Here is a 12,741-nt window from a genome sequence, read left to right as displayed (position 1 = left end):
CACAGCTCTTGGAGTCCGAAGGCCCCCTTTCCAACCATCTCCCCTACTTCACCTCTGTGAGCCTCAGTTGCACAATTTGCAAAATGAGGATAATGCCACCTGTATTTCCTTCAGTGGGCAGCTGCCAGGATCAAATGAGCTAATTAATGTGAAAACACTTTGAATATAAAGTATTATTATTACTGATGGTTGTATGAGGGAGAGATTAAAGTCTACTCAGATGGAATCTCCAAACTTCCCTACATATTGGGGTCTAATTGGAAAGTATCTGTTTCCAAAAAGAGAGCCAGTTACACATTGTTCCATGTCTTCCCTGCCTTAGACACCTGATTTTTCCTGATTGCCCCATCCTCCTGACTTCCTTTAAGAACATTAAAAGAATCCTGTTGATTAAAAGCAAAGAATTAAGTACGTATCCTGCTTTTCCTATACAGATTGACTTTTAGAGTAACCAAATAGTCGTAAGATGATGAGGGAATGTTCTTTAGGATTTCAGCTAGTAAATATGGAAGAAATGACAGAACTAGAAAATAGTCATTTTACACCCTTGATAAAATAATAAATTCTGATGTAGACCAACAATGAATGAAGGCATTAGATGAAAGTTAATGGGAAATTTTATGATGTGTAAATCAGGTTGGTTTCACCTAAACTCCCAGATTGAACTTAGCATCACTAAAAGTGGAACAAGCAGACATTGTATTCTTTCTATAAGATGTGATATGGAACATGTATCTTACATATGTTAAATATCACATATTTTAGATATATGTATTGCAGTATATAAGGGGTAAAAGGATCTGAGTGGGGGAAAAAAAACCACCAACACTAATGAAGTCTTCTTGTCAAAAATGGCTTTTTGTTTTTGTTTTTTTTGAGACAGAGTCTCACTCTTTCACCCAGGCTGGAGTGCAATGGCATGATCTTGGCTCACTGCAACATCTGCCTCCTGGGTTCAAGCGATTCTCCTGCCTCAGCCTCCTGAGTAGCTGGGATTACAGGCATGCACCACTGCGACCAGCTAATTTTTGTATTTTTTTGTAGAGACAGGATTTCACCATGTCAGCCAGGCTGGTCTCAAACTCCTGGCCCCAGGTGATCTGCCTGCCTTGGCCTCCCAAAGTGCTGGGATTACAGGCGTGAGCCACAGCGCCCATCCAGGTTTTTCTGTTTGTTTTTGGAGACACAGTCTCACTTTGTCATCCAGGATGGAGTGCAGTGGCGCCATCTTGGCTCACTGCGGCCTCCTCGAACTCCCAGGTTCAAGCAATCCTCCTTCCTCAGCCCCCCAAGTAGCTGGGACTATGGGCACACGCCACCATGCCTGGCTAATATTTGTATTTTTTTTAGAGATGGGATTTCGCCATGTTGCTTGTCAAAAATGTTGAACCCAAATCTAATTAAGCCAACATTCATTTATAGGAAATACAGGGTATACAGGAATAAGCTGAATGACACAAGAAAGCAAACAGACACCCATCTCTAAAAAACAAAAGGAAAGAAAGAAAAGAAATAGAGACAAAATGTAGGATGTACTTCAGGAAAAATGACCCAGTTTTCTTCAGCAAGTCAATAAGATAATGAACTGAAAAAAGGAGATGGGCTGCTCTGGATTAAAGAAGACATACAAGCAGATGTAATTAGTGAGCTTTTTGGATCCTTATTTGAATAAGATAACTGTAAAAACAGATTTTTTTTTAAGACAAGCAGGAAAATTTGAAAATGGCTTGGGTATTGATCTTCCAAAGATTTAAAATAATTTAGTTGGATATTATAATGGCATTGTGGCTATATAAGCGAACGTCCACATATTTTGGAGATACGTATTGCGGTATATAGTGGGTAAAAGGATGTGACTGGGATTTGCTTCAAAAAAAAGAAAATTAAAAAGCTATTTCAACTCGCCCTTTCCCACAGGATGGACTCTCGATCTGTTGCATTTGCTTTAGCGGCAGATGCCTAGGGTGGGGTGGTAGAAAGGGAGAGCAGAAAGAGTCCATCTTCCCGGACTCCGCTCACCGCTTGGCCTCCTCCAGCCGGCACAGGTACTGATAGGCAACGTTCTGCCGCCTCTGCTCATCCATCTCCTCAGCTGTGAGGCGTTCATCTGAGGAGTTAAACGGGATAAGGTCAATGAAGAGAGCATTAGAGGTGCCTTAGCACTGAAGGGTCTTTTTTTTTTTTTTGAGACAGAGTCTCGCTCTGTCGCCCAGGCTGGAGTGCAGTGGCCCAATCTTGGCTCACTGCAAGCTCCGCCTCCCGGGTTCATGCCATTCTCCTGCGTCAGCCTCCCGAGTAGCTGGGACTACAGGCGCCCGCCACCACGCCTGGCTAATTTTTTATATTTTTTAGTAGAGACAGGGTTTCACCATGTTAGCCAGGATGGTCTTGATCTCCTGACCTCGTGATCCGCCCACCTTGGCCTCCCAAAGTGCTGGGATTACAGGCGTGAGCCGCCACCATGCCCAGCCGAAACGTCTTCTCAACAGACTTGTTTAGGCAACCCTGCTCAGAGACCTGAAGCATCTCCCATGTGTCCCTCCTTCTCTTCCCAGGATACCCTTTAATAGGCAGCCTCCTCCTGTGCTGGAGGCATTACTTCTCTTTCCTCTGTAGCCATCTTCCTGTCCTCTTCCTCCTCAAGTCTACTCATGGAACTTCCCTCAGTACCTCCCAGCTGGGACATCCAGAGCCTTCCTTGGCTTGAAACTTAACTCCTTTTCTTATCCCTAATTAGACTGAGTTCTCCAAGAACTGGACCTGTGTCATCCTCGTTGGTTACTCTCTCAGAGGTGAGGTAATAGAACCAACCAGAATTCATCATTCACTCATTCATTCATTCATTCATCAATACCTCCTTTATGCCAGGCACTGGACTAGCCGACCCCTACTCTTAAGAAATGCAGAGATAAAGGCCTGCATGGTGGCTCATGCCTATAATCCCAGCACTTCTGGACGCTGAGGTAGGTGATCGCTTGAGCCCAGAAGTTTGAGACCAGCCTGGGCAACATGGTGAGACCCTCTCTTGACAAAAAATACAAAAATTAGCCTGGTGTGATGGTGCACACCTGTACTCCCAGCTACTGGGCCTAGACCTGAGCCCAGGAGGTCTAGGCTGCAGTTAGCCATGATCGTGCCACTGCACTCCATCCTGGACAACAGAGATATTGGTGGGTTTGTTTTGTTTTTGAAACAGGGTGTCACTCTGTAACCCAGGCTGGAGTGCAGTAGTGCAGCCTTGACCTCCTGGGCTCAGGTGATCTTCCCACCTCAGCCCCCCCACCACCAAATAGCTGGGACCACAGGTGCGCACCACCATGTCTGGCTAATTCTTGCGTTTTTTGTTGAGACTGGGTCTCACCATGTTGCCCAGGCTGGTCTTGGACTCCTGGGCTCAAGTGATCCTCCCGCCTTGGCCTCCCAAAGTGCTGGGATTACAGGCGTGAACCACAGCACCCAAAGATTATTATCAGAAGAGAAAAACATCTGAATAAATTAATCTAACATGATAAGTATGATTATAGCCCATGCATAAAATCTATGGAAGCAGCAGAGGAAGCAAAGGACTCTAGCTATGAACTAGATCTTAAGGAATAAATAGGCAGAACACAGGGAAAGGCAGTCCAACAGAGGGAAACATGCCACTCACTTGGGATTAAGTGGAAGGACAAAGAAAATTTTAAAAGATCACAAAGGTATCTTCACTATCCTTTTTGGTATAGGTCACCCGAGGAGGAAAAGAATCTTCAAGCTAAATAAAATACAGAGTACTGATTCCAAAACTCAAGAATAGAGAATCCCTCAAGTGAGACAGCAATCATAATTTGCCTTAGTTACAGTCTCCCTTAATCCTTCTCCCTTCTCTCCCCTCTCTCTATTCTCCTTAGAAACACAATACAAAATCAAACAGAAAGAGTAAGAGAAAGCTACACACACAGTAAGAAAATAAACTCAGAGAGCTTGAAAAAAGGCAGAGCTTAGCCAATCTGTCTTTGACTCAGCACTTAATGTCATTCTCGGTTGTTATCCTATTTCCTTATGTTGCATATTCTGCAATGATTCAGGGAAGGGCAGAGCTTATTTGAATGAGCAGTTAAGTAAATTAAAACACATGCGCGCGCACACACACACACACCCCTCCAAATACAGATTTGAAAACACTGGCCAACCACAGGAAAGCCATCAGTTCCTCCAAGGGGGTGTACAAGGAACAAGTGTTGGTTGTTAAGCATGGAAAATAAACCAGTAAGTGAATGACATCATCTCAGAGTTATGAACTGAGGACTGTGGGCGATGGGAGGGATTTTGTACATACACATGCTGTCTCAAAAAAATAAAAAACCGAAAAACAGTTTTCCTGTCCTTCTCAGGTCTGGAACTAGTTTTCCTTTAACAGAAGACTGGACATGGACTTTGCTCTTTGAATCCTAATAGAAAGGAAGGGAGTGGTGGAAGGAGCAGGTTTTCCTTTCATTCAGAAAATCAGATAGAACCTTTCTGCCCCACCCATCCTTCCAGCTCCAGTCTCTCTCTCTAAAACAGTGTCTTTGAAAATGTGGCCCAGGGACTACCTTCCTCACAATCACCTGGGGTGAGGGAAGAAGCACAGCAGTGCTTGTTATAAATGCAGATTATGGGCCCCAAGCCAGACCTTCTGGAACTGAAGCTCTGGGACAGGTCCCAGGAATCTGCATTTCAAACAAGCTTCCCGGGTAATTTCACCCCCTGTTTGACAGGCATTGTCTGAAAGCGGCATCTCAAAGCCTAAGAGTCCCCCAGATCCCTTGAGGCGTCTTGTCCGGTGGCATCGCTGGGCAAGTTTGGTAGCCAGCAGTAACTGCTGAATTTTAAGGAGCCATTAGGATCACCTACATTCTCCCGACTCCGGAACCCCAGAACTTGGAAATAGGAAGAAAGTTCTTTGTAAGCTTTAAAGCGCAGCACATTAGTCAGGGGACAACGCGCCGCTCACAGTTCCACTCGGGCCCGCGGCGCCCGGGCTGAGGATTCCCGTCCCACTGAGCAGTCCCACCGCCCTCGCCCCTCAGGCTTCACGCCCGACACACGCCCCAATCTCTCCCGGGACGGCCAAGCCCCCGACCAGCGGCACCACTGCGAGACCCTTCTCTGACCCTTTCCGCACTCACAGGCTGCCCGGCCTGGGCCCGCTGCTCTCCTCTCCATGTTCCTCCTTCTTCCAGGTTTGAATCTCCCGCCGTTGGGCCACCGCCCCTCACCGTCGGCACCGCCAGACAGGACACTTCCCGTCCACACCGCTGAGAATCCTGGGATTTGTAGTTCCCGGCCGCGGAGCCGGGCCGCCCAGGTGCTGGGAGAAGAGGCGCCCCAGGCCCAGGCAGTACCGCTCCCCTTACAGCAGTTCCTCGTCTTGTTCCTTCCAGGCTCCTTTTCTGCTTAACAGTCTTATTCTAGCTGCTGCCCCTGCCATTGCCTCTGTCATTTCCACCTAGTATTCCCATTAACCCCGACTCTGCTTCCTATGTGTTCCCGAGTCCGGCTAACTTGTGGGCCTACTTGGCGCTATGCACTAAGCTAGGTGATGCGAATGCAGAGATGTATGAGGGCAGTGAATGCTCTAAAAGAGTTTGCTGTTCTGGCACAAGTGATAGACATATAGTCAAATAAATTAGAGGTCGGTGATGCACAGAGGGAGGGGGTCATTGCTGTGATTAAGAGCAGCGAATGACAGGGAAGACGTCCTAGTGGAGGTGACAGCTGATTTGGGTTGAGAAGTAAAGAGAATTCATCAGATTGAAGAAGAGAGGCAGTGCAGTCAGTGGAAACAGCATGTGCAAGAACAAGGAGGTGAGTTCGGGAACTTAAACTTGGTTCAGTTTTAGAGGAGAACAAAGCTCAGCCAGGGAGAGGCCAGAAGGGATCCTGGAGGCACAGGGCCAGGGCCAGGTCCAGTAGCACCTTGGGCACCATGCTAGGGCCCTGGCATGGGGTCTGGTGAGCAGTCACCAGCCAAGGAACACTTTAGACATAGGTCAGAGCCAGATTTGTCTTTTAAAAAGAGCCATCTTATAGCAGGGGATTGGAAGGGGGTGAGGCTAGGGGGAGAGACCAGTTGGAAGGCTACTGCAGTAGCACAGAAGAGAGATAATAAGAGCCTGAACTAGGCTGGGCACGGTGGTTCACACCTGTAATCCCAGCACTTTGGGAGGCGGAGGCGGGCAGATTACCTGAGATCAGGAGTTCAAGACCAGACAGGCCAACATGGTGAAACCCCATCTCTAGTAAAAATACAAATATTAGCCAGGTGTGGTGGGGTATACCTGTAATCCCAGATACTCCAGAGGCTGAGGCAGGAGAATCGCTTGAACCCGGGAGGCAGAGGTTGCAGTGAGCTGAGACTGTGCCACCGCACTACAGCCTGGGCGACAGAGTGAGACGCCATGTCAGAAAAAAAAAAAAAAAAAAAGAGCCTGAACTAATAAAAAATAATTATGACACCAACAACTATGCTGAAAAAATATTCTCTGATAGGTTTCCCCATCTTGTATTTCTCCTTTTACCCTTTCCCCACACTCCATCCAAACAACCAAGCAGCCTAGGCTTATAGCTTGGGCAGGTAGGAGAGGAGAATGTGAAAGAACAGAAAACAGAAATCCATACCTAGAGCCTTCAGAGGAACAGAGGAGACTCAGGGGCTGAGATAAAACTGGGAAAAGTGTGATTTGAAGAGAGTGGATGCCCCCCTGAAGATCTGAGGGATTCCCCTTACCTCTCACCAGCTGCGGGAGACAGAATCTAGATGTTGGTGGCTCCTGGCAACTGGGGTCCTATTCTCTGCTTCCTGGAAAGGACCCTAGGTGTACAGGACCCTGAGAAAGAACAGTTATATAACTAGCCAGGCAGACAATAGACAGCTTTGCAGAAATTCCTGACCTAGACAGAAAGGAAGTATCCGAACGAATTACTCCTCTCTTCTGCTTGGACCCTAGGCTTGAAAGGGCCAGGTAGATGAGAAGAAAGAAGGTGTCAATGGACACCTTTGTGAATAGACGGCTGAGGACCAGATGAGCCTCAACTTGGCATCATATACCTCCCCCTACTTAGACTCCACCCTGGGGAAAAGGAGGGGGCAAATCCCCAGACTGGTTCACATTGTTTCCATCATCCCAGTGGAATCAGGGCTTGAAACAGAAGTTGAGTAGAGATTAATTTCTTCCACACCAGAGTTATGGACCAACACACATATAGTGTTTACTATAGGATGGGTACTATATTTAGCATCATCTTAAAATAACTATCTTATTTAATCTTTATAATACAGATTAGAAACTGAGGCTTAGAAAGGTCACACAGCTAATAACTGGTAGAGACTAGAGCTAAATACAGATAGTCACACTCCAAGCTTGAGTTCTCTTTTTTTTTTTTGAGACGGAGTCTCGCTCTGTCGCCTAGGCTGGAGTGCAGTGGCGCGATCTCGGCTCACTGCAAGCTCCACCTCCCAGGTTCACGCCATTCTACTGCCGCAGCCTCTCGAGTAGCTGGAACTACAGATGCCTGCCACTACGCCCGGCTAATTTTTCTTTTTTGTATTTTTTAGTAGAGTTGGGGTTTCACCGTGTTAGCCAGAATGGTCTCGACCTCCTGACCTCATGATCCGCCCACCTCAGCCTCCCAAAGTGCTGGGATTACAGGCATGAGCCACCGTGCCTGGCCTTATTTTTTATTTTATTTTTTATTTTTTTGAGACAAAGTCTCACTCTGCTACCCAGGCTGGAGTGCATTGGCACGATTTTGGCTCACTGCAACTTCTACCTCCTGGATTCAAGCAATTCTCCTGCCTCAGTCTCCCAAGTAGTTGCGATTACAGGTGCCCACTACCACGCCTGGCTAATTTTTTTATATTTCTAGTAGAGATGGGGTTTCACCATGTTGGCCAGGCTGGTCTCAAACTCCTGACCTCAGGTGATCTGCCCGCCTCAGCCTCCCAAAGTGCTGGGGTTATAGGCGTGAGCCACCACGCCCGGCCCCAAGCTTGAGTTTTTAACCACTATATACTATACCACCTCCAAGGCATGAGACTGCAGTACAAAGGGTATACTAGAGGAGGATTTCAAAGGTAGAATCAACAGGCTGAGATTGAGAGCCAGAGAAGGAGTCAAGAATGGCTCCTCGGTTTCTGGTTTAGAGACTGGGTTGTTGGTCTACTATTAACACTGAGAACGCTGGAACGGTAGAGTTAGGGAAATGTGAGTTTCCCTTGGACAAGTTACATCTATAGGTATACATTTAGAAAATATGAGTCTGTCAGTGGTGTTAAAACCACAGGAGTCAGTGAAATGTTCTTAGAAGAGTACATAAAGTAAAAAGAGAAAATAGCAAAGGGCAGCATGTTGGGGGACATTAGCATTTAAGAGGTAGACAGAGGGCCCAGCAAAAGAGATGGAAATGGAATTTTCAGAGAAGGAAAGAGAGAGCCAGGAGACAGAACGTTATGGAAGCCAAGTGAAAAGAGAGTGCAAGGATGTGGTGGGTACAGAAAGGAATCAAACAAGAAAATGATTCAGAAATGATCACTGGATAATTGGGAGGTCATTGGAGCCTTGGTGAGAACAGTTTCAGTCCCTGCCCTCTCCCTAAATCATCCTCCCTTCTTAAGGGAAGCCTGCTGAGTGAAGGACAAACTGAGCTGCATATTTGGCCCTGACCAGGCTGTGGTAGCACCTTAAAAGCCCAGCTGTCTGCAGAAGCTGCAGACAGCTGGGTTAGCCTGCCTTGGGCATGGGACTCAGGACACACCACCCCAAAATATGACTGTAGGAAACTAGAATATGCCACCTCAAAATATACGTCTTTGGCATATTTTGAGCAGGTTATTCTGAGAAACTGCAGACACAGGAGTAGCGCTGAAAAGTTGTCCTTTCGTAAAAGAAATTTATATCTGTAAAGGAAATCTACATTAGTAAAGTATCTGTATCAGGAAGAGGGCTGCTGAGATAACTTCTGTTTGTCCTAGCTGGACAACCTCTGTTCACCATGCACTTGCTCCCCTCACCCTCCAATAACTTGGATCAGCACCACCCCCGAGATGCCCCAACCCCTATTCCTTTCCGTAGCTGGGGATGCTGTATAAACGTCAATCATCTGACCTTTCTTTGAGTCTCATGTGTTACGGGACTCCTGTGTATATGCACATACAGTCATGAGCCTCATAAAAACGTTTTGGTCAACAACAAATCGCATATACAATGGTGATGCCATAAGATTATAATAGACCTAAAATATTCCTATCACCTAGTGATGTTGTAGCCACCCTAACATCTTAGTACAATGCGTCACTCACATGTTTGTGGTGATGCTGGTGTAAACAGACCTACCGTGCTGCCAGTCATATATACATGTATAGTAATGTCCTAGGCTGGATGTGGTGGCTCATGCCTGTAATCCTAGCACTTTGGAGGCTGATGCAGGAGGATTACTTGAGCCCAGGAGTTCAAGGCCAGCCTGGGCAACATAGCGAGATCCTGTCTCTACAAAAAAAAAATTTTTTTAAGTTAGCTGGGCATGGTGGCACACGCCTATAGTCCCAGCTAGTCAGGAGGCTAAATTGGGAGGATTACTTGAGCCCGGGAGGTCAAGGCTGCAGTGAGTTGTGATTTCACCACTGCACTCCAGCCTGGGTGACAGACAGAGACTCTGTCTCAAAAAACAAAAACATAAACAAAAAACAGTAATGTCCTAGGCCTTCACATTCACTCACCACTCACTCACTAACTTGCTCAGAGCAACTTCCAGTTCTGCAAGCTCCATTCATGGTGACTGCCCTATGCAGGTGTACCATTTTAAATCTCCTTTTTTTTTTTTTTTTTTTTGAGATAGGGTCTCCCTTTGTCACCCAGGCTGGAGTGCTGTGGTGTGATCTCAGCTCCCTGCAACCTCCGCCTCATGGGTTCAAGCAATTCTCCTGCCTCAACCTCCCGAGTAGCTGGGATTACAGGTGCGCACCACCACGTGCAGCTAATTTTTAGTAGAGACAGGGTTACACCATGTTGGCCAGGCTGGTTTCCAACTCCTGGCCTCAAGTGATCCACCCGCCTCAGTCTCCCAAAGTTCTGGGATTACAGGTGTGAGCCACCGCACCCCACTTAAATCTCTTATACCATATACTTAGGGTACTTTTTCTGTTTAGATATGTTTAGATACACAAATACCATTGAATGACATTTGGTGACAGTATTCAGGAGAGTAACATGCTGTCCAGCTTTGTGGCCTAGAAGCAATAGGCTATACCAGAGAGCCTGGGTGTGTAGTAGGCTACACCATCTAAGTTTGTGTAAGTAAACACCATCTATGATGTTTGCACAATGACAAAATCACCTAATGATGCATTTCTCAGAACATATCCCTGTTGCTAAGTGAAGCATGACTGTAATTAAAATGGGTTTTCTCCTGCTAATCTGTCTTATGTCAATTTAATTTGTAGCCCAGCCAAAGAATCTAGAAGGGTAGGGAGAAGCCATTTTTTCACTCTGCCACAGCACCATCTGTAGCACCCAGCACTATGCCTGCACATAGCAGGCATTTAGCAAAGGCTGCAGGCCAAACGCAGGTGAGCCCCGTCACTTCATAATTTTTGTTTCTGGCAAAGGCCTCTTCACTTAAAAGAGGCCTTTCCCTAGGCAATGAGGACATTTTCTTTCTGATGCAGGCCACCCTTGGTGAGTTGGGGCATTATATTCCCATCGTCCTGGGGCCTGCTGTCCTCTCATTAAGCAGAAACTGTAGGTCGCAGATCAGTGGAGTTGGAAAAGGAGTCTTGGGGGAGTCTCTTCTGATCTCCAGGCCTTTCCTGACTATCAATCTTTCACCCTGTTCCCAAATGTGAAACCACCACACAGAAGCACAGTATGTAAGAGAGAGAGAGAGAGAGAGAGTGTGTGTGTGTGTGTGTATGTGTGCGCGCGTGTGAGAGAGAGAGAGAGAGAAAGGGTTCACTTCCAGGACAGCTCAAGCCCCATTAAAGCTTGCTATCACAGGTCATGCCAGGTGCAGTCTGTAATCCCAACACTTCGGGAAGCCAAGGCAGGAGAATCATTTGAGCTCAGGAGTTTGAGACCATCCTGGGCAACATATCAAAACCCCATCTCTATAATAATAATAATAATAATAATAATAATAATAATTAGCCAGGTGTGGTGGCACATGCCTGTGGTCCCAGCTACTTGGGAGGCTGAGGTGGGAAGATCGCTTGAGCCCAGGAGGTAGAGGCTGCAGTGAGCTGTGATCATCTAGGCACTTCAGCCTAGATGACAGAGCAAGATTCTGTCTCAAAAAAATAAACAAACAAAAAAAAACAACTTGCAATCACACAGTGTAGTGGAAGGGACCCTAGGCTACTCACCTTGAATCAAAAAACCTAGAGTTGGCTGGGCGCGGTGGCTCACGCCTGTAATCCTAGCACTTTGGGAGGCAGAGGCAGGCAGATCACCTGAGGTCAGGAGTTCAAGACCAGCCTGGCCAACATGGGGAAACCCAGTCTATACAAAAATACAAAAATTAGCCAGGTGTGATGGCAGGCACCTGTAATCCCAGCTACTCAGGAGGCTGAGGCAGGAGAACGGCTTGAACCCAGGAGGCAGAGGTTGCAGTGAGCCGAGATTGCACCACTGCACTCCAGCCTAGGCAACACAGCAAGATTCCGTCTCAAAAAAAAAAAAAAAAAAAGACCGGGTGCAGTGGCTCACACCTGTAATCCTAGCACTTTGGGAGGCCAAGGCAGCCAGATCACTTGAGGTCAGGAGTTTGAGACCAGCCTGGCCAACATGGTGAAACCCCATCTCTACTAAAAATACAAAAATGAGCTGGTCGTGGTGGCGTGCACCTGTAATCCCAGCTCCTCAGGAGGCTGAGGCAGGAGAATCACTTGATCACTTGAGCCCGGGAGGCAGCGGTTGCAGTGAGCCGAGATGGCGCCACTGCACTCCAGCCTGGGTGATAGAGTGAGACTCCATCTCAAAAAAAAACCTAGAGTCTAACCCCAGCTACGTCACTGCTCTGTGACCTTAGTTAAGTCACATCTGCTGTCTGAGGCTTGGTCCCTTTCTCTGTGAAATGAGGGGATGAAGTAGATGATTTCTGAGGGTGTAACTAGTAAGCGCCCCTCTGATGCCTTGATTCATTTCTTGAAGTGAGGGACTTGAGGGGGTGTGTCTGCAGCACTACCGAGGTTTAGCACTAAGATACGGCTTCAGAGCTGTCACTCAAATAATTCCCTAGGACTGGAGGGTGGTACCTGGTTGTCTAGTAACCTCTAGGGCTTTGAGCTAACAGCTTGGGAGGTAACCCAAGCCAGAGGGGCCATTCCAGAGAGCCAGCTGCGGAGAAGACCCGAGGAGGTAAGGTGTCCTGCAGTGGGGATCCCCACACTGGATGGGGGTGGTCAGGAATGCCCTGGAGTGGAAGGCCTTGAAAAGGCAGGATTTCTGGGTGTTCTTAGAAGCAGGGGGAATTTCTTTTAAAAGAGACTGCTTTTCCTCTGCCTGCCCCTCCTAAAAAAGGGGAAAAAAAGAATAAAATGGGAGGGGTCAAGAGCCCAGGGCCTGGGTCTTTTCCACTCTTTTTCCCATCTCCTGGGAGGAGAGTTCATAAAAAGCTTTTGCCCTTCAAGGGGAAAAATACAAACAGGATATACAAGCTGCTGAGATGCTTGTATTCAGGTTTAAGAGGGCTCTGGAGACCAGAGCAGGAGGCTGGGGGCCTAGAACC

The 12,741-nt window shown here is 47.1% G+C and overlaps 1 protein-coding gene across 3 annotated transcripts in view; it reads right to left on the bottom strand.

Moving 5' to 3' along the window:
- IQGAP3 (IQ motif containing GTPase activating protein 3) overlaps nt 1–5,253 on the bottom strand; it is a 45,013-nt gene extending 39,760 nt beyond the window's left edge. For 2 of the 3 annotated variants that reach the window (XR_008548853.2, XM_016929189.4), the window contains exons 1-2: nt 5,148–5,253; nt 2,020–2,107 (exon numbers count right to left, since the gene is read on the bottom strand). Coding sequence is in view for 2 of the 3 variants with exons in the window: in XM_016929189.4 (XP_016784678.3) it covers nt 2,020–2,107; nt 5,148–5,184 (125 nt within the window). In the remaining variant the exon portion in view is untranslated. The remainder of the gene's footprint in view (nt 1–2,019; nt 2,108–5,147) is intronic. The other variant, XM_054686983.2, reaches the window with a different exon arrangement.
- Nucleotides 5,254–12,741: the final 7,488 nt, after the last annotated feature.

Source organism: Pan troglodytes, chromosome 1 (assembly GCF_028858775.2).
Source record: "Pan troglodytes isolate AG18354 chromosome 1, NHGRI_mPanTro3-v2.0_pri, whole genome shotgun sequence".
Classification (NCBI taxonomy): domain Eukaryota; kingdom Metazoa; phylum Chordata; class Mammalia; order Primates; family Hominidae; genus Pan; species Pan troglodytes.
This window is presented reverse-complemented; position numbering and strand designations above follow the sequence as displayed.